The sequence below is a fragment of the Acanthopagrus latus genome, chromosome 7, assembly GCF_904848185.1.
Source record: "Acanthopagrus latus isolate v.2019 chromosome 7, fAcaLat1.1, whole genome shotgun sequence".
Classification (NCBI taxonomy): domain Eukaryota; kingdom Metazoa; phylum Chordata; class Actinopteri; order Spariformes; family Sparidae; genus Acanthopagrus; species Acanthopagrus latus.
In genome coordinates this window covers 29,016,848-29,042,528 of record NC_051045.1, presented here as the reverse complement: position 1 = coordinate 29,042,528, position 25,681 = coordinate 29,016,848, and the positions used below count along the sequence as shown (strand labels likewise).

The 25,681-nt window shown below is 39.9% G+C and overlaps 1 protein-coding gene across 8 annotated transcripts in view; it reads left to right on the top strand.

Moving 5' to 3' along the window:
- Positions 1-25,681, top strand: part of plch2a (phospholipase C, eta 2a) — a 208,199-nt gene that overhangs the window by 132,514 nt on the left and 50,004 nt on the right. For all 8 annotated transcript variants that reach the window (XM_037104143.1, XM_037104144.1, XM_037104146.1 and 5 more), the window contains 5 exons: positions 6,322-6,468; positions 12,722-12,965; positions 13,744-13,873; positions 22,303-22,473; positions 25,268-25,361. In XM_037104143.1, the coding sequence (XP_036960038.1) occupies positions 6,322-6,468; positions 12,722-12,965; positions 13,744-13,873; positions 22,303-22,473; positions 25,268-25,361 (786 nt within the window). The remainder of the gene's footprint in view (positions 1-6,321; positions 6,469-12,721; positions 12,966-13,743; positions 13,874-22,302; positions 22,474-25,267; positions 25,362-25,681) is intronic.

Here is a 25,681-nt window from a genome sequence, read left to right as displayed (position 1 = left end):
CAAATCTCCTAGACTAGGATTACTGCTTCCGAGGGATTTAGGATTTCTCCCCGCCCAACACATGTTGCACAGTTTCCACTTGTGTGTTGTGCTTCCACGTATTTTCTGCCCTCCATCGTTATAGCCACAGTTTGTCTTTTATAAGAAGCCAGCCTTTCTCGGTGCTGCTGATGAATGGTAGCTGAGAGAAAAAATAAAGAAATGATAGCACAGCATGAAGACAAACTGTAGCTTTGAAGAAATACTACTGCATCTTTTTGGTCTTTTGAGATGGAAGAATATTGAAGAGATGGCGGTGCAATAAGCAGTTTTGCTGGGGAAATAACATCCCAAGATTATTGACCAACTGTTGATATCATTCGGATATTGAGAGAATTTTTTCTGTTGGCTCTTTTTCTTCGGATTCTGATTGAACCTTGGAAGGACTCTACCGGCAGTTGATACCATTAATAATAGAGGTGGACTAACAGCGAAGATAGAACATTACACAAAAGGAACATTTACTCCAAACTACTTGAGGTAAATGTTGTGTACCTAATTTACCAAAGCTGTATTTATCCTCAAATTACATTTTCACGGGAACAGCTCCTTTGATTTTAGACAGCAACCTGTATCTTCAGTCTTAGATATTCAAAATGAACGCATCCAAGAAGAACAGCTTTTTCCCTATCGGCCCAGTGTCCTCAGCCTTGATGTGTTCCACTACTGTGGCTGCCACCGGAGACATGCCTGGACCTCCAGCTAAAGGGGCTTTCTCCTCAGAGGGGGATAAGGAGAAACAGAAGTGTAAGAGCCAGCAGCTGGCCCCTGTGCCCGGTGTGGTGGAGGATTTCTTCTGGATAGGCAACAGCATTGTCGCCTTTTCCAAGTGGAGGCTTGGCTACATGGGTGAGCTTCGTCAGATACCTTTAGTACATTTAGCCTGGTTGTATTTCAGGACATGAGCCTTTTACATGTGTTAGTTGAAGTTGATGTTGTTGTTGTTACACTGACCCTCGCCTGTAGCCACTGAAGAATCCGCATGGATCAAAACTGTTCTTTTTTTTCTTGTTTTTTTTTTTTTTACATTCCACAAACTAAATGTCTTTTTTGCACAAGAAGCATCATACAACAAAGTATTGAAGTACCTGCTTGCTTTTATGCAGACTTGTTGCACTCAATTCAGCCTCAGAAAAAAATATAGAACCCTATCGCTATTCTAGAGCAGTATATCTATGAAACCTTAAAGAAGTAAGGCTGTAGCTGGATAGCAATGAAGGCAACCATTCCTGTGCGCATCTGTGTAGCAATCCAGACTCTCATCTCAGAACTGATCAGTTCTGTTCTGTTTCCCTTCAGCATCTTCTATTTCTTTCTGTCTAAGTTGTAAGTGAAAATTATTGTGAAACAACTTGACCTCAATTCATGCTAGCCAGAGTTAATTCTTATCTCTGAATTGTACCTCTGAAGATTGTTTTGAGTTTTCTCTGAACACATCTTCATTGCCTGAATCATGTAAAGTATCCAAGAAGTAGTTTTCCTATTAGTTCAGTCTTAATCCAGGCAACATAACCAAAGTTGAACTATATATTACTTTTCCATTTATTCAGGGCAAACTGATCTCCATGTTGTGTCCTTACATTCCTGTCTTGCACTCAGTATGGACTCACTTGAGAAGTCAGAGGTTCATCATCTTAATTTAGGCCATCTCAACAGTACCTGTAGTGGGTGTTTAACCTTTACACTAACACCACGTCAGTCTTTGTTAGGTTTGTAGATCAATGTCAGCAAAATGGCCATCTGCAGTGTGTGTGTTTGTGTGTGTGTGTGTGTTTGTGTGTGTGTTTAACATATGGCACCCTCACAATCCCTTGGGGCTTAGCCTGGTGTCCTGTGACAGGACACCAGGCTAAGCCCTTTTGTGACAGGTTTGACTTCAAAAGCAAAGTGCAAACACATTCTCCTTTTAGCTCACTGCCAGGAGAGTCTGAGCACAACATGGCCTCCTTTCCTGCCTCCTCATCGATGTGTAGAATCTGTTCATGGCAACCACAATATGACATGTTCCATGCTGATCTAGTCTCTTTGGTTGCAGTTTGATTAGATTTGCCTCTCAGTGCACAGATTTAATTAAAAGTAAGTGTGCAATGTGACAACAGAGCAAAAATGGACTTTAACTACCTGGCTGTTTCTCTTCAACTTTTCCCCAGATGTTTCACCTCTCATCCAAGGGGGTTCTTCAGTTCAGAACAATAGAGCACTGAGAATTAACATGGTCTGGATGACTGAGAACCTTCATCAGCAAAATCACAACCGTTTCCTTTTAATGTCAGGAAATTAATCCACACATAATTGGGTGACATCAGGGCACTGGGTGCAGGCAGTGATATCATCAGATATAAATGTTGGCCAAGAGACTGGGATGGCTATTAGAGAGAGTGCAACATGGCAGGAAGAGGAGGATGAGCCACTTAGATCAGTGTCAGGAGAAATATTTTAGCTGTGAGCCTGCAGTCAGGATGCTCTCCTTCCAACCAAGCTTTGACAGTAGCTCATTTCATGGATTACTGCCCCCTCTCCAGCTGAGAGAGTGCAGATCCTTAGCTCTGTTACAGCCACTGGGCATCAGGGACTGCAGTCAGCCAACAGCTATACGGAAATTACTCTTCCCTTAAAATCAATAAAAAGCTGCTGCACAGCCATGTTACATTTACGTTGCATGAGAACTTCGAGCTGTTAAATCATTAAGGGTCAATTGGTGATTCTTAATATGTTCCTTTGTTCTTTAACAGTACATGAATTATCACTCACTAAGAGCACTGGTTATTTGTTTGATCAAATGAGTGTTGTGTACAAAATCCAGTAAGTAATTATGCCACACATATTCAATTTACAGTAATGATGTTTTAGATTTGATACATCAATATGAATTGCCCTACATGCCTAATTAGTGCTGGTTACATGTAGTGCTTGGTATTGTTTAAGATAACCAAATAGTAGTGCACACGCCATACCAGAAGTTGAAAAACTAAAGTTATACTTTCTTTGATGATTTAGTTATTGCAATATAAACACATTTTTAACAAATTGTTTATTTTTCCTAAGTCTTAATTTTAGATTTTACAAGATGGAGAAATCAACAAGATGCACCTACATTTTTGGAGTATCCAGCAGCTGGTTCGCTACATTCCACTAGCTTTCTTAGCAGCTTTAAATTAGTACTTAATCACTGCCACAGCTGCTCTGATTTGTGGCTCAGTTTACTGTTAGCCAGGCACATTGTAATCATTGCTAACCATATTCAACTACCTTAGGTCTCACATATGTAAGAAAACACTTAGCATTATTATGATGCATGTAAATGAACATGGCTTTTGTTAGTACTCACTGCTGTCAAGCTAGCATATTAGTGTTTGGAAGTGTTGGCTGCACTTTCTGTCCCGTTCTTGTGCCACTTGCTTGCTAATAGCTATAGCAATGTAGACTAGCCTTGTGGAAGAGTGTTCAATCTTTTCATACAAGCCAAATGAAATGTTTGGCTGGGCTTATTAGCCTAGCAGCTAGACAAGAACCTTGGCTGAATAGTTATTTCTAAAACTGTCAATAGTACGTGATGTTTAGATTTTGTTTCAGGGGACAGCCCTGACTTTGACAATCCCTGATTTAGGCAAATTCTGCAGAAATAATTTGGTTCACAATGCATACGGTGGGATCAGTAGGCACCCTTTGATAAGAGGGGATCTGCGCTATGGTGGCTGCAGTATCGAATCTTCCAAACAGCATGATTGTCTTTTCGGTGTAGCTGGACTAGGAGAGTACTGGTAGAGTCAACAGTACTGTTCACTGGTTCAACCACTTTGGTTTCCAGATTATTCACTTCATGGGTTTACATGTAAACATTAGACACTATTAGGACTATTGAGACCATAGGATAATCAAACACGTACCAGATAGTGTTCTTAATAATTAGTCATGCACCAATTTGCAGGATTAATTGTTTTTGACCATAACTTTAGCACTCATCGTTATCTACTCTGCAGTTAGATTTACCACCTTATATTTTTGATTTATTTATGTGTGCTGTAGGCTGTGTTTCCTAATTTTTATACGCATAAAGCATTTGAATTGCCTTTTACAATTTTTGCTATAAATAAATGTGCCTTGACAGGCAATACTTGAACAGTCGGTGTGTAGTGATTTACAGTAGTTGTAATGCCTTCAACACAATGTTTGTTATACCGAGACTTCATAGATGCTCTGATTGCTCTGGTGAAAAAAAAAACTTTAATAAACCAGTCTTGTTTTGACATGCTGTTTATAATCAGCCTAACATTGTACCTCCAGTGGTGGACTCTATCAACTTTCTGCTCAGGATCATATGGCAGAGGTTAGGAGAACAGGACTGAACTACATTAACAATTCCCTGGGGGTAGGCTCTGCAGTAAGACCACAAATCCATGCTCAATTAGAGCAATCTATCACTGCTGGTTTACATTATTTCCTTGCACAGCAGTTATTTTTGATGTCTGTTGCATTCAGGTCAAAGGGGACAAAATGTGATCCTGTAACCTGAAACTGTCAAGTTTTGATGGCTGATGTTATCTGTGAATCGTGAATTTTGTTGCTAATTAACCTCATCAAACGTTAGTTGGCATGTACTTATTTTGTGTTGACATGTTGAGTCAGGTCACAAAAAACCCCAATAATGGTCGATCTGTGAATACCAAAATTGCCTCACTGTAAAAGTTTGACAATTGATTTTCTTCCAAAAAAAGTTAAAAAGGTACATGATGTGGTAGTTTTTCCCCCCAGACTTAGCAGTGGGAATTGTTAAGTTTTTATCTATCAATGCCATTGTCTATTCTGCCTATCAGTCCAATTCCTTATCAATTCTCATCGATTCCTGAGTAGTTAATTGAGTTGCAAAAAAGGAGTTCTACACATTCTTCTGCACTAAAAGCAATTATTTTATTTTCTCCCAAAATTATGTGTGCACAAGACTGTGAGCATGAACACATTTAACTCAAACGTACTGAACAACACCTTGACAAGATATAGTGTAGAAAGAAAATCTAGTCTAAATAAATTAGTTTGACCACCTGTTCACAAGCGCTAATTTAACACTTGTACGCAGGCAGTCATTCTTGGTACTTAATTCCATCCTGGGTAGACAAATGCCTGTTACATGATATTACAGCATTACAGTGATTACACATGGCAGAATTCTTGTTTGCTGAAATGCAGCCAGGCTTTAGATTGCTTCCTCTTCTCCACGATGCAGCCTCGCGGTTGAAGGTCTGAGTCGTCGCTGAGAGTGTGACGCAAATGTACCGCGACACAAAATTTCAGGAAAACCGTAAAACCTTGTGCAGGCAGGGAAATGAGAGAATTGTTAAGAAGAATCAGTAACGTTGGAGGCATACACTTCCGATGGAATTGGTAAGTTGGAACGGTTCACAGTTCCAACCCCTACCCAGACTTTGTCTTTGACTGGGTATCATTTGTTTGTTCTGCTTTATATGAAACACCATTAAATGAAAGTTTCCATTAAGAGCTATTTTGAGGCTTGAAGTTGAACCACTTATCTGGTGAAACTGTTGAGCAGAAGATTTGTGGTGAATATTATGTCCGGCAGCGATCTGCTTACTTTATTCAAAAGTGTGAGCAGACTGAGTTGAGCTAATTTCCTTCCTGTTGTGGGGAGTAGTTTGATAGGATGTGGCAGACAATTGATAATTGATAATATGCTCACATAGGGTGTAACTGCAGCCCAGGGGCACACAATAGATGAAAAACAAATCATAGAAAGGTCACATGGAGGTTTTGCTGTTCTTTCACTGCCACCATTCAGGATTTTTGCTAGCCTCAATAGAGTCAGTCTTATTTTCTCAGTGTTATTCACTCCTAGAAGGTGTACAATGGTTCCAGGCCACAATACAAATCCTTACATCTTGCCAGGGCTTCTGGTTTTATTGATTATTCCTGTTGTCATTCTGTTTTAGTCCACAGTGTAAAGTAGAGATCTTGTTAAAGACTACTTGTGGAGAAATTGCCTCTTGCTGTTGTCCATCCTCTCTCCTTTTCTCTTCCTCCCACAAGACAGGCTTATCAAATGTGTTTCCTTTGCATTGCTGTGCATCCATGTGAGTGAATTGATTGATAATATTTTTTTGCTTGAGAGCCCAGGTTGGATTTTGTAGTAATGCACTGATGATCTCTTGACTAAAATGATTCATGCACATTTTTGTCTGTTACAAACTTATCTCTGTTGCAGTGTACACTGGCTTTCTCTTTTGACAACTTTCCAACCTTGTTTTCTCCTCTGTCTGGTCTCTCCTCCAGTGGAGAAATGTATGAGCTCAATGCAGATGGGGACCCAGATGGTGAAGCTCCGCGGTGGTTCCAAGGGTCTGGTGCGGTTCTTCTATCTGGATGAACACAAGTCCTGCATCCGCTGGAGGCCATCGCGCAAGAATGAAAAGGCCAAGAGTGAGTGTCTCCTTCCCTCTTACAGTCACAAGGGAACAGCGTCTCAAAGCTTGCCCAAAGCTCAATTTGTGCCATATTGTATGTGACAGGAATGGGCTCACTGATTGTTACCAGGCATATCACATCAGTGTAATTTCACTCTGAATTGCTATCATCCTTCCAAGAGCCTCAAACTAGTGGACCTTTAGTAATTCAGTGTGCTAGAAAGACCATGATTACTGGACTAGTGCATTTCTTGTTAATGACCCTGACTAATTAGTATACCAAATATCTTTATGAAGTCTAATGACTTGGTTAAAGGCAAGAAATCAAAACATTTTGGACACTGCTTTACAGTGGAAAAATACATCCACAACATGCAAATAATAGTTACTGCTGTTATTAGAGGATGTTGAGGTGGGACATTATGAGGGGAGACACTGTCCAAGACTGAGATAGATACACTCAGGTTCCACATTGTTTTTGCATTTTGCTACCATGATGGTCCAGTGTCTACCTCCCAGCTGTCCTATTCATTTGTTTACATACTACAGGCTTTAAGCTTCCCCTTTATACATTCCCTCAGGGCTGGAAGTGTGTTTATCAATTAAAAGTGGACATTTATTTTCACTGCACAGTAGCTACAGCAAGCAAACAAAAGAATTTCCTGCAGTGTTACAGATTAAAAGAACTCAAAAGGGACCTATTAGCAGTAGCTTCCAGTAAGGCTTTGCATCTCATAGGGGCTTAGGGGCTCAGTTTCCTGTTGCTCTCCCTCCTCTGTAGCCTGGGATTTAATAAGCTTCTTAAATTTACTTAATTATTTATCAGCTTAATCTACCCAACCAGTGTCTTAGAAGCACATGCCACTGAATGAAAGTGACACACACACAGAACTTTTCTAAATGGCTAGAGCCTGCTTGTATGCTTTCAATTGTTTCCAGGTTTAAATGTTTTTAAATGTTTGCAGTTTTTGGCATATGGTGTGTGAATAACGTGACATGAATAATGTAATAATGTCTAGTTCTGACTAAGCCCAACTTAACTCCAGGTCTGTCTCTCTGGATATAGAGGCACCTAAACTACCAAACATACACACTCCATCACACGTACTTCTTCAAAACTCTGGCAGAAAATGATGTCACTGGTGAAGACAATTATATAATTTTGGAAGAAAAACTGTACCTCAGAAAACAGATGACAGTTAATGCCACTACCGCCTCTACATTCCACAGAGTTTAGTTAACACTACGCTTGGAGCTTATCATAATAGTCCCTTAAGTGGGGAATCTTCAAAATGTACAAAAGACTTCAAAAAGGAGCTTTTTGGCCTGAGATGTGGAGAGACATTAAAGAGTTTGTGAAGTGCTGTTTGAAATGTCAGACTCTGAAGCAGATGACCGAAAACCAGCTGGGAAACTCCAGAAAACAAAAGTTACAAAACCCAACTCAATGTTGGGCATTGACTTAATGGGTCCTCTATCATGAAATGACCAGAAATTATCGAGTATCTCTTGGTCTTTGTGGATTACTACACACGATGGGTATAACTTTTCCCTATCAGAGTAGCAAATTCTCAGGTCATCTCTCATATCCTTAGAAAAGAAATTTTCACAAGATGGGGTGTTCCAGATTTCATCCTGTCTGACAGAGGATCACAGTTTGTTTCTCCTGTTTTCACAGAGATATGTCAGCAATGGACAGTAACACCTAAAGTTACCACTTCGTGTCATCCCCAGACCAACATGACTGAGTGAATTAATCTTACAGTGAAATACATTATTGCTTCATATGTGGAAGATAACCATAAAAAATGGGAGAAGTATGTACCGGAATTCCACTTTGCTCTAAATTCTGCAGATCAGGAAACAACAGGGATCTCCCCAGCTGAGTTGCAACTGTGAATGAAGTTGAAAAGCCCCATGGATAAGCGTCTACAAAGTGGTGCTGCAACTCCAGACTCTCCTCCGTATCATGTTGTTCATGAGTTGAAGCTGCTCCAGTGCAAAAGACAGGTTCATGGCCAAGTTAACGCCAAAGTGTAAAGGACCATACAGTGTTGTTACTCAACTAGGAACCCTTAATTACCAGGTCGTAATGGAAGAGACTGGTGAGGATGTAAGAACTGTAAATGTGTGCAACCTGAAACCATGTTATACCAGTGCTGAGGAATTGGAGAGTCAGGAAAGACGAAGTATGCTGGCCCTTCTTCTAGACTCTTCTGAGGATGAGGAGTTTAAAGGTCTCTATGACTTAGTAAAAAAAAAACATGGGGGGAAGAGTGTAGCAGCCAGTAGACTGGACTGCTCCTTTTGAGGAAAGGACCAGTCCAGAAACAAAAGAGTGGCTGGAAGAGAGGTGAGTTTTAGGAAAAAAACACATGGAACTGAAGAAAGATGAAGGACCTCGTCTTCCTGAATCATCAGAGGGGTTTGGACAACTTTTTTGAACTACCTTTTTGCTCAGGATTAATGTAAATGACGGCTCCGGATGTTAACTGTGGATAATTGCTTACTGTTTCCCTTTGCCCAGAGACTGCCACGAAAGCTTCTCCCAGTCTCGACTCCCCCTTCCCCCTCCTATCCAAGTAACCCCACCTGGACTGCATGCACATACACATGTGCGCACGCACAAATGGACATTATTTCAGTGGTTTAAAACAAAAGAAAGACAGGTCAGAGCAGTCAGAGCTTTGTTTTTAATTTAAGTCGGTTAATTTATGTTGGTCTAAAACTAAACTTTTAAACTTTTACAGTTGGATGAGTAAAACAGTCACAGAGTGGGGGCAGTCCACATAGAGCATGGCTTCATTTTTCCTATTCCACCCTCCACACACACAACAGAAGTAACAGTTGGTCAGGGCTGACAGTCATGCCTTCTGCTTGCTTTATAAATGCATATTGCCAGCTTTCAGTCACACTCCAACCCACACAGTCTCAACTTGTGTGTGTCCCTGCATCCCCTTATCCCTTATCTAATAAGTTGATAGTAGAGTGCCACCCATACTTGATTTTTGGGGCAAATGCTGATATCAGGGTGAAAAAATCTGATCTTCAAAAATCTGCTCTTCAAATTAACTTTACAAAACGGAAACACAGCTACTGTAGCCTGATCTGGCAGCAGATTCAGTGACACTGTGTGGTGTTCCAAAGCTGAGCACCCACTGGGTCAGACTGATCAACAGGAAACACTGCATGCTTCAGGTCTGCTCACTCACTGGAAAAAGCAAACCAACTGGTTTAAGAATAGAATAACTAAGCTAGATTGACTTCAAAATACAAGTGTTTCTGATATGAAACAAAGTAGTACTGCTTAACAACAAACATATATTCAGTATATTCGGGGATCGACACGTCTGGGTAGAGTGTATGTGGTCCAGTTGAACTTTGTGGAGAGACCCTGGTGATACTTCGAGCAAAGTTTCATGTTGTGTGGAGCCTTCTTAGTGTTTTAGAAATAGAGATTTGATGCTAGCGTAAAAGTGCCCATGCACTCCCATTGAAAATGAGTTTAAGCTGAAAATGAAAATATGGTCAATCTTAAAAGAGCCTCTTTCGTTGTAATTATTCTTTTACATGAAGATTTGACTCATATACATTCACAAAAAAAGCCTAGCTTGCATTTTGGCTAGAGTTTCACCACATTATTAAAAGAGATGAAGGGAATACACCCTTCTCTGTACCTGTGCTCTGATTAGGCTGAGCTGAAAACTGGAGTGGGTGTTGCTTGAACCTGAAGTACGTGAGGCTAGCCAAAAGTTGTTAATTTAAGGCTGACGTTGACTTGGGTTGATCAGAAGTTGCTATATTTATTCTGTCTTAAGGAAACATTTAAAAAAACACCTTTAACATCCAGAATTGGGCTTTCAATGATCACAAGAATAAGAGAATGATTTATAGTTTATACTTTTTTATAAACTTGAACTTTAACCCAACATTCCAGCCCAACTTCCTGACTTTGTGGATATTGTTTCTATACCACTTGAATTCCTCCTTTGGTGTCATAATAATTACTGCAGACGCTAGAGGTAACTGCTTAACAACAAACATATATAACAACCTAACTATTATTTGAGCAGCAATTTGCCCCTATACCACCAAGAATTCAACCTGTTTTCTTCATAATTGGATCACAAGCATTTTTTCTATTATTGTAGGAAGAGTTAAACTTAAATAATGGCATTTCTATAATTGACACTCTTTGAACCTTGCAGTGTTCAGATCCTTAAGTAAATGTGTAAAAATAATGATGATTACAAAATCAAGGTCCTGCTTTCATAGTACATGCAAGTAAGCAAAATGTATTTTAAATACCAAAAGTAACAGTACTGCTTTTAATACAGTGTTGCTGTAGTTACATGGAGATCACATCCTCTCTATTTTCTCTGGGAATTGAGGTTGTAAGCACCCTGAGGGTAGTTTATTTTCTACAATTAAAAATGTAAGCAAATTTGACAAGTTTTAGATCAGTTATTATGAAAAATCATTAATCAAACTTTTCCAATGTTGAAAATGAAAATTACAGAAATACTGAACTCAGGAGTGGACATTTTGACAGTGAAGCTCAGAAGCTCAAAAATGTCCAATAGGAATCAGTCCCTGAGGAAAGACCAACTCAGTCTCACATGTGGCAGCAAGCAACTCATCAAATATTCCAGCCAGTAGTAGTAGTGGTTATCCCTATCTATCACATAACAGGTATATACTTTTGCATAATTTATAAAAGTGCTACAGAGAGGAAAAGCACATGTACCCATACATGGTCTCCAGCTGTAGAGTTTGTAAAGAAGAGTGACAGCTACCTGGGAGCACACACAATACAGGAGCAGCATGTTGAGTGTCATGGTGAGGTTATCTCTGACATCCAGGAGTGCATATATAAACAACTGCCACAAAAGAACAAGCTCAGTACTGTAAAGCCTAGGGGAGTATTGGTTTGTGTAGCTGTGAATGCACAGCTATAGCACTGTATTATGAATGAGTTTGTATGTAAATAATGCTCTGCACATGTAGCAAGACGGAGAGATATGGAGACAGAGACAGATTTGTGTTGTAGTTGTCTCCTTTAGATATGTACATTTTTGGGGGAATAAATGTTATTCTGAATACTCATGGTGATCATGGGCTCTCTGTCATGGGGAAACCGAATGCATGACAGGCAGTATCTTCCGGTAAAATGTCATTACCATCTCATAAATGTTGCATCTTTGTAAACAGAGCTCTCTGCAATGTTCATTGCCTTGAGTATCTTAATGGTCCCGATCATAAAGTCTGAAATTGGATGGAGGAGTGTCTTCAGAAACTATCCTTATGCCCACAACAATTTAATTCATGATCTTGTCAGAGGTGGAAATTCTCCTAACCAGTAGTAAATAGCCAAAGAAAATGATGAAATGGGTTTGATGATGGGTTGAAAAGCTCTATTTTCATCTTTTGACAGTGCACAAAGCTCCCAACATGAAGATGTATATATTCTAGTGCTGTGCTGAGAAATCAAGTAACTTGAGCAAAAGAAGCAACAGTAAAGTTGTAAGAAGCAACAGTTCAGCCAAAATCATAAACTCAGTCATTATCTACTCTTCACCATTTTGATGGGAAGTTGTGTTGAGTTGTGTAGTCTGTAGGCTAAAGTGTTCACATGCACCTCATTAGAAGTGGATAAACAAACATGACTGTGTTTCAAGGGTTAAAATAAAGTATTTCAAATTGATTTGGGATCTCAGGGTTTTCAGAGGCTTGGATTATGCCAGGCAAGCTGTATGGAGCTCTTTTATTAATTTTTTTAGTTCTATTCACATTTTAAAATAAGTCCCCATCTACTTCAGTTGTTTAGGAGAATGCTTCATCGCAGTTTTTACTGTGACATTCCAGTAATGATTTGTGTGCTATGTAACTTCACCTGGTGATCTTCCATCAGTATGAGGCTCAGTAAATAATGACTCGATCTTCATTTTTGGATGAACTTATCTTTTAAACGCCTGTAGTCAAAGTTTTATTTACAGAGCACAAATGTTGCAGTATAGCCCCTGTCGGAGAGTTGTGTTGTTTTGTATTTCAAATCTTAATCTGCAATGTAACTAATTACTGTGACTGTCACATAAATGCAGTGAATTAAAAAGAACTCTCTGTCCCTCAGAAATGTAGTGCAATAAAAGTAGAAAATGTCATAACATTAAAAAACTCACAAAAAGCAAACTTGCCTCAAAACTGTGTTTAAGTAAATGTACTCTGCTATTTTCAGCCACTGACTTACTGCCTTCCTGTTTGCTTCACAGTCTCTATCGACTCCATCCGGGAGGTGTGTGAGGGTAAGCAGTCTGAGATCTTCCAGCGTTACTCAGAGGGCAGCTTCAACCCCAACTGCTGCTTCAGTCTGTACTATGGAGAGCACATGGAGTCCCTGGACCTAGTGTCCAGCACTGGAGAGGAAGCACGGACCTGGATCACAGGCCTCAAATATCTAATGGCTGGCATCAGTGATGAGGACAGCCTGGCCAAGAGGCAGCGTACCCGAGACCAATATCCTTTACCTGTACTTGTACTTGTTTGATTGGGCAGGTGATCTGAAGACTAGGAACAACAATTTGTAAAAAAAATGTCTTGTCTCATGTGATGTAGCGTTTCATCCTCAACATTGACATAGATCGGCCTCGACACTTAAACCCCCAACAGGCGAAGTGAATAACATTGATCATCACTTGGATCCTGGCATTGATCTGAATGCCTCTTGACACATACCACGCAAGCACTGTTTCAGACTAAGTACACCCTCTCAACCTCGCAGTTGCACCCCCCAGCAAAACAATGTGCCCTTCATACAATGAAATTTCAGAGGAATGTCCGAGGGAACATGATGAAGAGCTCAAGGCATCAACTTGACTTGAAAATCCCCAGATCCCAAACTGATTAAGCATGGGATGTCCTGGAGTCCAGAAGTCTGATCCATGGGGGACCCACAGTTGATCGGACATGAGGGGGTGTACTTGGTCTGAAATGTGTTTAGGTGGGTGGTGTGTGTCAAGTGGAATACAAAGAAATGCAAGAAGTTAAGGTGTCACGCAGGACATTGCATTGTAACAAGACAATCAGTGTCACTTGTGAGTGGTTTTAAGGTTTTGGCTGTGAATACTGGGCTGAAATCTATGGAGAGTTTAAGTTATTTTAAAGTCTGACAGGCTTTGTCTCATATATTGACACTTTGTGCCTTAAATGACTGTTTATCAAAAGCGACAAAAACAATAGAGAGTAAATGTCCCAAATCTTCATGCCAACATTCCTTAGTACGCTGTGTCATCACATGGCTGAAGCAGACCTTCACCGAGGCTGATAAGAATGGTGATGGCAGCTTAAGCATCAGTGAGGTCCTCCAGCTCTTGCACAAGCTCAATGTCAACCTGCCACGACAGAAAGTCAAACAGATGTTCAAGGTACAGTAACAACAGTGAGCACTCACTGGTTTGAAGTTGCATTTAAAATCCAAACTATTATGGTGCAGTGTTTTAATGTCTTTCTTTCTATATTGTGAGTCTAATTTATTTATATATTTATATATTTCCTGTAGCAAAGGAAAACATTTTGTCTTGCAATCATGTTTATTCCCTGTGCAGTATATAGTACACTCAGTAGACAAACAAAGTTATGTTCTTATTGGAAGTTAAATACATTCTGGTGGAAAAAATAACATCCTTGGCTGATGTAAAGATGTAAATATTAAACATTACTATTAAACTGTAGTAATGACCAGTACACAGTGCAGGCCCACTCATCAACACAATAAATAGGCTTGTCAGGTCACCTGAAAGATTCAAGATTCAAGTTGATTCATTGTCATATACACATAGTTTGCACCAGGCAATGAAATTCTTAATGAAACTTGAAACTTTAATAGGCTTGTGTAATTTTTTCCTGGCAGACTGTAAATGAGCAGTAAAGACAGTCTGAGTGACTGTAGATGTTGGCTAACACACAGCTTAAGTGTGCTGTTTTAGCCTTCCTCCTACAGAGCAGCTAGCTAGCTAGCTTCTAGCTTCCTATCTCTGTGACCAGTGGCCTGTTGGCAGTGACCCATATGGTGCTTCTGGGACACAGATGGCCTCTGGTGTAATGCAGGGTAAACACACCAGGGACCGATCTGGCCCTGTATGTGTTGACAATCTCTTGGCTAGTTTCTTGGCTTAACCTACTTAGAGTGGAGAGGGAAAACCTGTTAGCTTGACCTGTTCCACAGCTTGAAGATTTTAACTGATCAGTTTGTACCAGCACTGGTCAATGCCCTGAGGACCATAGAGCCCCTGAAGGAGGAACTTTAATGACCAGGGAACAATATGGATTCAAGGAAAGTTGAATGAATATTATCTATGTAGGGAAATAAACCATTATTAGTGTGCTGATGCTATTGTGCTGATCTTTATTTTACCAATTCATTTCAATTCACTATTCAACTCGCATAGCTTTTTGTCAGTTGTGTCCCTTGCCATCATTAATTATGGTCAGAAGTTGATGTGTGGGTGTCTTCTGAAGAAAGGGCATGCCAGTAAAGGTTAAGAACCACTGAGCTAGGTGGACCTTATAAACAAACAACCGATTGTATGTGACAACACTGAATATGTATAATGAATAACCTAAAATGACTGTACAATTCCAATGAGTAAGACAAATAGGTATTTTACCGCTAACTTCAAGTGCAATTACTATCCACTTTAAAAAGTTGAAAAAGATGCTGACGATGAATGATGATAAAACACATCACAAGGGAAGAATGTAAAGTATTTTTTTAACCATGATGAAAGTGAATTAGTTAATGGTTTTACAAGATGATCAGTTAGTAACTAGCCACACTCAAGAATGCTGCAGCAAGATTTCAGTTAAGACTTCTTACATAGGACAAGAAAAAAAAAAAGAGCAAACATATCAAGAGACGAGCATCTTGGACAGACAGGAAGATGGAGTAGTTTATTAATCTCAAAGGGAAATTGCAGAGTCAGAGCAGCCATAAGTCACATAAATCATAAAAAACAAACGAGGTAGGAGAGAGAAAATAGGAAAATGAGATATAGAAACAAATGCTGAGAACTGGAATTTAAAATAGGGGGCAGCTGTCCATCCAGAACCTATACTGTTAAATACTAGACATCATATCCAGAGACACCATTCAGCAGCAGCTTCTGCCAAGTCTGGGATCTTTGTTGAAAAACCCTGCAGTGCCTTGTCCCTCACTAACTTCTAAGGGTGGAATCACCTGGCACCTCATGATTCGATTCTGATTCCAATTCTGATTCCGAGGTCAATGATTCGATTCTAAACTGATTATCGATGCATCTCGATGCAGCAATAATTTTGTGTACATTTACATGCATGATTTAAAAAAAAAAAAAAGACTAAATCTGAGTTTGCTACTGAGAGTTTGCTAATCACTTCCTATTTTTGTGATGATCATTAAAAAACCTTATCTAATATTTTATTAAAGAAAAGGCTTTTCTTTGTCACAAATAGACTTTTTGTGAACATGGAATCCTCCTGTTACAGGCAATGAGCATATCCCTGAGAGAAGAACCATATACTGTAGCCTGTTTAAAGATAAAAAAAACCCAACAACTTTCAATTCAATAATCAATGCAGCTTGCATTTCAACACATTATGGACCTGTGTATCAGCTCTCATTGCAACTTTTGGTCATTGATAATGAAAAGATAAACAGATATATTTTCTTGGCTATGTGTCATTAAAGAAAAAGGTGTTCCCAGTCAAAGATAATAATAAGACCTCTCCTATCACAAAATCCTCCTGTTAGGGGAAATAGGCAGCATATCCCAATGCTATACTACTTTTATACTGCTTGCATTTTGACACGTTGTGCGAAAAGTTGTTGCACATTATGTGTTGAAATGCAAGCAGTGCGCAACAAAGCGCAACAGAATACGGATGCAAGTCCTTGGCAATCAAAGTTGCAATAGAGTTTGTAATTCACTTCGCTCTTTCCGAGTTGGAAAGTTTTGATATTGCTTGCTCTGGCTCTTCCGGCTGGACGGAACTACAACCAACTGTTTTTCTTCCTCCTCTTGGTGGAAACGTTTAATGTGGTTTCTCATGTTTGTCGTGTTTCCAAAATATTTTAGTTTAGTTCGACACAACTTCCATATGGTGTGGCTTTTGTCCAGGTCCCTTGTTGCTTGAACTTCATAGAAGCCAAGATGCTTCCACACGCTTGCTTTTAAAGCAGAGGCTGCCGGTTGAATTTTGTACTCAGCCAATTCATGTTTTTTGTTATGTACGCGCCATCGACTGTCCAGTTGCTGCACTTCCGCAAATATGAGTTCCGCCTCTTGCGTTCAGTCAACATTACGTTGTCAGTTAACATTTAGAAAATTGATTTATGACTTTCATAAACTGATTCAGAATCATCTACGTCCGCAACACGATGCATCTGAAAATCGATTATTTCTCCCACCCCTACTAACTACATCATGAGATCTGGTCAAAGATGCAGGTGCTCTGATTTAAAATTTTCTCTTACAATTGACCTGCTCTCTTTTATTTTGTTCAACTCTGGGAACTGTCCTTTCTCGTTATAAAAATGTAACATTTAACACCTCTTGCCAGTCCTATTGTTTTGGATGTAATTTAGTTCAATCATTCACACTCACTTTACATTTATGTCACCCTGATTTTTCCACCCTAATCAGAGTCTTGGAGATGATTTTATGATTATTTTGTCAAGTATGACTGGGATTCACAGCATTATCACAATCATCAAAATATTCTTAAAACTTTAAGATAATAAACTAAAATTGCACTTAATGTCACTTGAACCTTATGCAGGGCTGATTGCATTCTGGCGCTGTGCTGGATCTCAGGCATACCGGTGTGACTGTGAAGAAAAAAAAAAAAAAAATCAGGTTTGTCCAGAGATCTAACATACAGTTCTTTGGATCTAACAGAGGCGCAACTTTCACTCAATCACACTAACGATAGGTCTCCTAGCCAATCAGAAATACGTTGGGGGTGGGCCTTGGCCAAACAGATTGATCCAGAGAGCAGTCGCTGCACATGCTGTTGAATCTGGATTTTCCATACTGGCACCATGCAGTATGGAAAACCAATATCGATACAGAAAATCCTCTGAATCGATTCAGGCAAGCAGTGGCCCTCGACCACCCGCTGTCCCTTGCTGGACGCCTCTCGGTTCCTGCCTCCAGCAGCTAGAAGCGCCTTACCCGCGAGCGCCTTACCCAGCAGCTGGAAGCGCCTTACTCGCTCGAGGGTCGGAGGGTGATGCGCTGCAGAAACACCGTCGGAGCTGTGGAGGCGGGTAGCCCATGTCTGACGCACCGCTCTTTTGGAGATAGTAAACTCCCAGCGCAGCCAGTCTCACCCTGGCTGCTGCACCGTCCGCCCACGGGTAGCACTCTCCTCCAGGAAGAGAGGGGGGTTCAATGTCAACGTTTTACCCCCTTGCATCTAGCCGGAGGGTGGAAAGACTGTGGTTATGTCAATGATTATGTCAGACAAAAATTTACCGTCAGTCCCAGAAACAATGGCACTTTCTCAGCTTAACTATGGTTGCACTATTTTATAACTAAACACATTGTGTACCTTTGTTTACATTTCAGTTCAAACTAGAACGTCCTATAGGGAAGATTTATAATTTAAGATTACTTTTTTTTAAATTTAAAATGTATCAACAGGTACTCTAATGAATTATTTGTTTATTACTACTTACTACTGAATCAATATCAAAGCTTTTAAATGAATACTGAATTGAATCGATATTAAAGCTAGGGTCTGTAATGTTGTTCAGAAACACATTTTGTTATACTGGGTGAAATGGTCCTGCTGTCCTGAGAGTAGTCAATACATTATGTATTCAGAAAAAGGAACGAAAATAATCAGACCTCTGTGGCAGCTGCAGGACTGAGAAAAAGCTGACCAGTCTGTGCTTTTCGGCCCGAATAGCAGTTTCCACTGGATATGGGTCCGCTGCGTTGCGGCTCCGATCCGGCTTTGCTCCGCCTTCCGGCAGTCCCCACCAGCTGCGGTTTGAGTCCGCCACGGCGCAGTACGGTGGACAGCTGGCCTCACGACGTGTGCTGGTGTCAACACGGAGTGTTTTATTTTGAAAAGTAACCGGATGTCTGTTATTTCTGCGCTTTATGTCCTGTCTGCTCTGTGCTAAATTCAGCGGAATTGCCGCGTCGTGCTGCGGCATCTCCTTCTCCCTGCTGAGTCCCACTGCCAGATGCACGTTCAAGTTTGTGGGGGCATGGCTTTGGACAGAGCACTGATGGGATGGGAAGGGGGGTGGAACTTAGAGGAGGTGCCACTTTCAAATCCTGCTAGCTCGCTCACTAGCTCTCCAGGATTGTAGACCCTAGCTTTAAGTCGAATTGCGAAGAAGAAGAAGAATCAAAATCGAATCGTGAGGTTCTTAACAATTCCCAGCCCTAGAGAAGAGGTGGGTAGCGATGGAAAGCCCTTTGGAAGCTGGTGCTACTGTAGTATTGGCTCAAATTGGCTTTGTTTATCTCGTGTCTGAATGTTATCCATTTATTTCCTGCTGCCAATTTATTTCCTAGTTTTGTGTCTACTGAACAGAAGCATGGTGTGTTTGTGGACATGAGTCACATGAAGCTGGTTTGATGTGATGGCTGGTGATTTATCACAGTAGAAACTTGCATATGTACTTGTGGAGGGAAAGCTTGGTCGCAAGAGGAACATGTAATTCTAACTGATGAATTAATCTATTAGCTATCTAGCTACAGCCCAAAGCACACGTCTGCTAACAACTTAAGTGCATGGGTTCATGCATAATGAATGGGAATGAATAAGGCTAGATTAATGTTTTCTGTTCAATAAAGAGACCGTTCTCATGCTGTGCCTCCACTACTTTGTTATCCTCCTGAGGCAGAGATGTGTCCTGAATAAGACAAGTCTTCTGAGAAGAATGTCTTCACCTTAACAGAATGAGTAACTATTCAGGTTAACTGCTGCTGTCATTTATTTGTATCCCATCATTGTTGGTCACCTTAGATTCTTACAGATATAAGAGAGAATGTGTGTCACTGCAGCCTTGCCACAACACTGCAGTCAGCTGAGAGCAGAGTTCTTTGTGTGGTCTCTCTTGATACATGAATAATACAGTCTGTATGCATCACTCGTATGTCAGTTGGTTCCAACTAAGTGGGAACTAAGTGACATATATGCAAAACCAACAACTGAGTCTAGTGATGTGAAGTATTTGTCATGTGTCTGAGTTATTGGCTTCCTGTGTGTCAGTAGTGTCAGGCAGAGAACATGGTGACAGCTGGAAAACTGAATGTTTTAGTGTAGCAAGTTTTAAGGAATTAGGATTTAGAAGACTCATGACATCACTTTTGTTTGATTACTAGAAGGGACTAATGGCTTCTGTATGGTCTGTTTGCCGGACTGCACATCTCCCTATTCTGATGCAACTCATGGCTTGCGCATTCTGCTACAATCTCATTATTGGTGTCACTGTGTACAAATCTAGTAGACCGGAAAGCCTCTGAAAGTCCAATGTAACTGTGTAAGGCTGTGGATTACCGTGCAGAGATGCAGTAATCCAATTGACTTAATTTCTATCACCACCAATAAACAACTTTTTAAAGGGGCAATTTGTAAGATTTGGACAGAAGTTTAGTTTAAAAGATAAAAAAGAGCTAATTGCGTCAGCAGAATGTTAAGAAACAACAAAGATTTCTATGTATAAGATGTGTACTGAAGTTAGCATACTTGCCAGCTAACAGCCAGTCTGGCCTGTCTTGTAACACCACTTTTTTACATCAAGAGGTGATGGTCTGATAGCCCCTGTAGTTCCAGCGGGATGTAAACGTTGTTTGCTTCTTGGTCTAATAAGAAAATAAAGTACATTCACAAAATCTCAATAAGTTTTTCTTATTTTCTTATTATACTTTAGCAGTGGGAGTGTAGGCAGCTCTTCAGGCAGGGGACCCAGTGCACCACATTATCCACAATACGTCAAAACCATGATAGGTCAAAATTATTTTGTAATCCAAACATTTTCTATTTGAATTTATTTTATTTACTTTTACTTTATTAATATACAACTGACATCTTTTGTCTTGTAAAACAGTCAACTACCAGGCCTGTAGACTTGGTGTGGAAGGAGGAACTCCCTCATTTTATATCCATGTATCACTCTGCTCTACTGTTCTAAGCCCAGTGTGTATAGCATACTGAGGCCAAGTGCCAAGTAGCAGAGATGTCATTGCCCTCCAGTGAGTGGCTGCCTCCAGTGTTGCTTGGCATACGGTGCTGGTCACAGACTGCTTCAGCAAACTGGGGAAAGGATTACACGGGTCATGGTGTGATCCACTGCAGTGCTCTCGTTGACCTCGTTCTAGTACACAATAACACAGCCTTTTACCCTAGGCTGACTCAGTACATTTCCAGCTTTATACAGCTATAAAACCCATTCTGTCATTGTAATACCAGCTGAAAATATTTTAGTGAGTACATATGTGAAGGTGATAATAACTTGAAACAGGGCATGGGGCACTTTGCTGTGGGTCACGCCCCCTCTCTCAACCTGTCGTATCTTAATCTGTCCTTTCAATTAAGCCATATAAAGGCCAAAAGCAAACACTATATGAGCAGAAAACAGAATTTCCTAGGTTTTTTTTTCTTTAGAAATAATGACTTTCTCTGTTTTTTGTTGTCTTTAGGTCTGTTGTTGTTTCAATCCACTCTTCCAGACTTTTCAAACTGCTGTGGCTCAGTTCTGCCAGTTTTCAGTTTGAGGTGGATTCTAATCTAGCTTGTTAATTGAGGTTTGAACACTTGGTCTTGTCAAAACTAATTAGCTCTCAAAGTTTTTGTCTGTTAGTGATTAAAACAAGACCAGTTTTTGTTGTTGTTGCTTTATTAAGCTTAATAGACATTTTATTTCGTAATTACTAGCATATAACTATAACTATGCTGTTTGCTGCTATCAAATCTAAACAAGAGCTCTGTCTTATAACAGTTGATACATTTTTCATTATATAGTCTTGTTAACACATAATAATGTCAATATGCTTCTTATAATGACTCATAACTTGATTATTAAAAGGACCCAAAATAAAGTAGATAAATAATAAATCCTAAATAGTAGTAGTAATAATAATAATAGTAATAATAATAATAATGATAATAATAATAATAATAATAATAATAATAATAATAATAATAATAATAATAATAATAATAATAATAATAATAATAGATAGTTTGACAAAAACAACAACAGTTATAGTGAGGTTATAGTGAAGTTATTCACTGTCAAGGAATTTGGAAAGAGGAGAGTGAGGACATTTTACACATGAATCATTGGGGGGGGAACTCGACTGTCCAGCTTGAAAACAGCCCCCTCCCCACGAGTTAAAGCCAGACAGGGTACACTGTTTACTGATGGTGACATGTTGTTTAGAGCAAAACAGGTAACTGTCATTTTCCAGAATGCATGTTGGGTCAGGATCTCAATATCACAGCACATTATAACAACATCCACGTGAGTATAAACAGTCAAGCAGTTACATGTTCAGATTAACTTGAGGACACTGGGGGATACACTCAAAAAAACACAGATCTTAGCATACCAGTGTACTATCATGCCTCATTTGGATCTGCAGTACCGGTGTGCTGTATGTCATGACACACTGGAGCAGCTTTATGCTGGTGCTGCTTGGTTCAGTGTGAACAAACAAAGACAGAGAAAAGGCAAGCCTTCGTTGTGGCGGAGCATTTGTGTGATAACGGCTATTGTTGAGAATTTCGATTTTAACTAAAGGCTATGTTGTGAAAAAAACTGAATTTGAATCTTTCCTTGTACCTTGTGTAGGAGGCAGATACAGACGACAACCAGGGGACACTGGGCTTTGAGGAGTTCTGTTCCTTCTACAAGATGATGTCGACCCGCAGGGACCTGTATCTCCTGATGCTCACCTACAGCAACCTCAAAGACCACCTTGACACAGACAACCTAGCCCGCTTCCTCGAGACTGAGCAAAAGGTAGAGACTGATTTAGTGTTGCACTCCTGTAACATTGTCAGACTCATGTTAGACATTTTCAGTTAGAACCAGAAACCTCATCTTATTTTATACCACATGTTCTTCCTTGTTAAAACCTGGTGCCTACATTACCCACAATCCAGCATGACCACAGACAGTTCAGGGTAAGCTAATTTTCAATGGGGTGCAGGGGCACTTTTACGCTAGCATCAAAATCGTTATTTTTAAAACACTAAGGCTCGACACAACATGAAACTTTGCTTGTAGTATCACCAGGGTCTCTACTCATGAACACGAGCATTGAGAACATTGTTTGTGTACACACAGTTTACTAAGAAGAAGGTTTTTGGACTCATGTTAGTAGCTGCATCTCCGGCGCGCCGCCGTCATGGCAGACAAAAAGTATCTATCCCCAAGTGCGACCTAACAGGCAGGCTTGAGGAGCCGTCCACCATTACTCTCCTGCGTGTTAGGTCGCACTCAGGGATCGACGCTTTTTGTTGCAAAGAAAACCTTGGTTGCTTTTTGGCGAGAGTTTTACTTTAAAGCCTTTAATCAGACCTCACGTAGGTTTTGCATAAACAGTAATGCTACTGAAGCCATGTAGACTTTGTGTCAGTTTGTTGTGGCTTTACTAACTACCTGTTTGATCATACTGTTTCAACAGATTTCACCACTTACATTAAATCTAACAATTTGTTGATGGTAAAGGTAAAATTTTACAAATGCAAACACTAACAGAGACTCCTCGTTTGTTGCCATTGGAGACAGACTTCTTCAAAAAATGTTAAATTGTGTGAGTTGTTGAAGTTGAAGAAACTTTATAAGATCCCCTGCCTCCCCCCTTCAAGCAGTGCCTCATAGGTTACTATGGAACCTTTTTTTCCTTTACTTTTTACAGTTTTGTCAACTAAATACCCGTAAGATTCCTTGTATTCAGCTTTTGCAAGAGAGGTGAAACGCTTAACCAACTAGCTATTGGGTGGCTGAAGTGCTGCTTAATGTAGGGAAATGCAGACAACAAGGGGCCTCCAGTGATATTAGCATTAATGTTATCGCAGCACTTGGGATGAAGTACATCTCCTTGCAAATGATTCCATCGCCTGAGAGGAAATCAAAAAGCTAATGAGCGAAACAGCTTATTTTTCTTAACACAACCAGTGGCTGCTCCTTCAGCTAATTTGCACTCTGGCTGGCTTTTTAAATGTTTTCAAACAGTCATGTTTTACAGCATAAGGCTCTGTTTGGACATTTCACCTCCACTCAGGCCGATTGTGTTTTTTGCCAATTATACTCAGAATTTAGTTCTGGTGTTGTGAATAAGATGGCTCTCCTTCTCATGTTATTGGAGAGTGGTGGAAGCAGTATTGTGAGGCGAATTGTTTCAAGTGATGCCAGAATTTTCTCTGCTGGTATCATTTTCTACAGACTTTACTTGTGTATGTTTCTTTGTGCCTCAAATATGAAAAAGTAGGATGTGGAACACTTGAATTTGATTCAAGTGTGCAAATGTTTTCTGTTACTTGCTGTATTCCTCTGGATCTGAGGCAGACTGAAGTGTTAATGGCAAACAGTAGCTACCATCTGTTCCCATGCTGTCTAGACTGATTGATGTTCCCAAGGGCTCCCTGGAAGCTCACCTGGTAGAGTTCATTCCGTGTATCAAGGCTCAGTCCTTGCTGCAGCTCTCTGGGCCCCTTGGCTTCATGACATCCCCTATCTTTGTTTCTGCCTTTACTGTCTCTCTGCACCCCTTACAATCTAATGAAGCAGAAAGAAGAGAAAAGGAAAAACAATGTTCTGAAGGCTTAAGATTTGGTTAGAGAACACAATAAAGATAGCTAGACATATTCATCTCCAGACTTATGACAGCCTTGCAACTACCAAATTATTATATTAGACATGATCCTGTGGTACATTATACTTCAGCTTTCTATATTAGGTTTAAGGTTAATTTATTGGTCATTTTACAAACTAGGTTCCAAAGCAACATTTATAGCAGTAGAAGTTCCTTTCACGTGACATAGGAGAATCAATACAAAACTATTTTATGGAGTGGATTGTGGAAGGAATGTGGAATTGGTGAATTTATAATTCTTAAATTACTATTAATTGAATTTCTGGCAAGACATACTGAAATATCTGCTGCCCATATTGCACAATGAAACATTGATCACAAATCTATTTTATTCGTTGGTTTTCAAAGAATACAGTAAAGTTGCCATGAGTTCTCCTAACTCTGCAAAGAAAAACAGGTTGGATATATGATGTCTATCACTTTCATATTTGTGAAAATTCAGAAAAGCTTTTAGAGCTCTGTGCGTCCTCTCTAACACAGTACTCTCTTATCTGGATTATGAGGAGAAGAGTAGCAAGTGTTGCCCATTTAACACAATTTTAGACATTCACTGTGCTTAATACTTTTGTTGTGGGATGAAAAACATTTTAGAAACAAGCATGTGGAAATAATTTCTCACTAGCTGAGCTTGCTAAAGCCTTCTTCTCCCACATTTTTTAAACTGTTATAAACACACTGACACAGTATGAGAGTACTGCCCCACCCCTTGATTGATTAACAGAGATGGAAACTGATTGACCAATCTTGAGGCTCTAAATAGCAGTAACCATACAAGCAGTTGTGTTCTGCAGCCAGGATGGATAGAGAAATGACATGCAGGGAGCTCTCTCTTATCCGTTACTTGTCCTCATGAATGCTAAATGTTGTTTTCCAGTGGTTTTTTATGAGGGATATACAATTTATTGTTGTTTTGATATGCATTTCTGCAATTTGTAGATGACCAAGGTGACCAAGGACCACTGCCTGGAGATAATCAACAAATTTGAGCCATGCTCTGAGAACCAGAAGCAAGGAGTTCTGGGAATTGATGGTAAGTCCACTGTGATTTCAAACATTGATGTGTCTTTTTTTCTCTTTTGTTTGAAACTAAACTGAATGCTATTAGTCCTTTTAGATAAGTGGTTTGTTGTGGAAATGTTTCCCTGTAAAGTCAGAATTTAGCAAAAGGAAGCTGTGACAGTGCTTGGTCTGCTGTGTGTTTGACCACAAATTCAGTTAGTTCTGCTTTTTTATCAGTTTGTATTATTTCATTTCAATTCATTATTATACTCTTACATTACATTAGTTAATTCTTTTGGCTGATGCTTTCGTCCAAAGAGACTCACAGAAATGGCATGTTTGAGGCTGCAG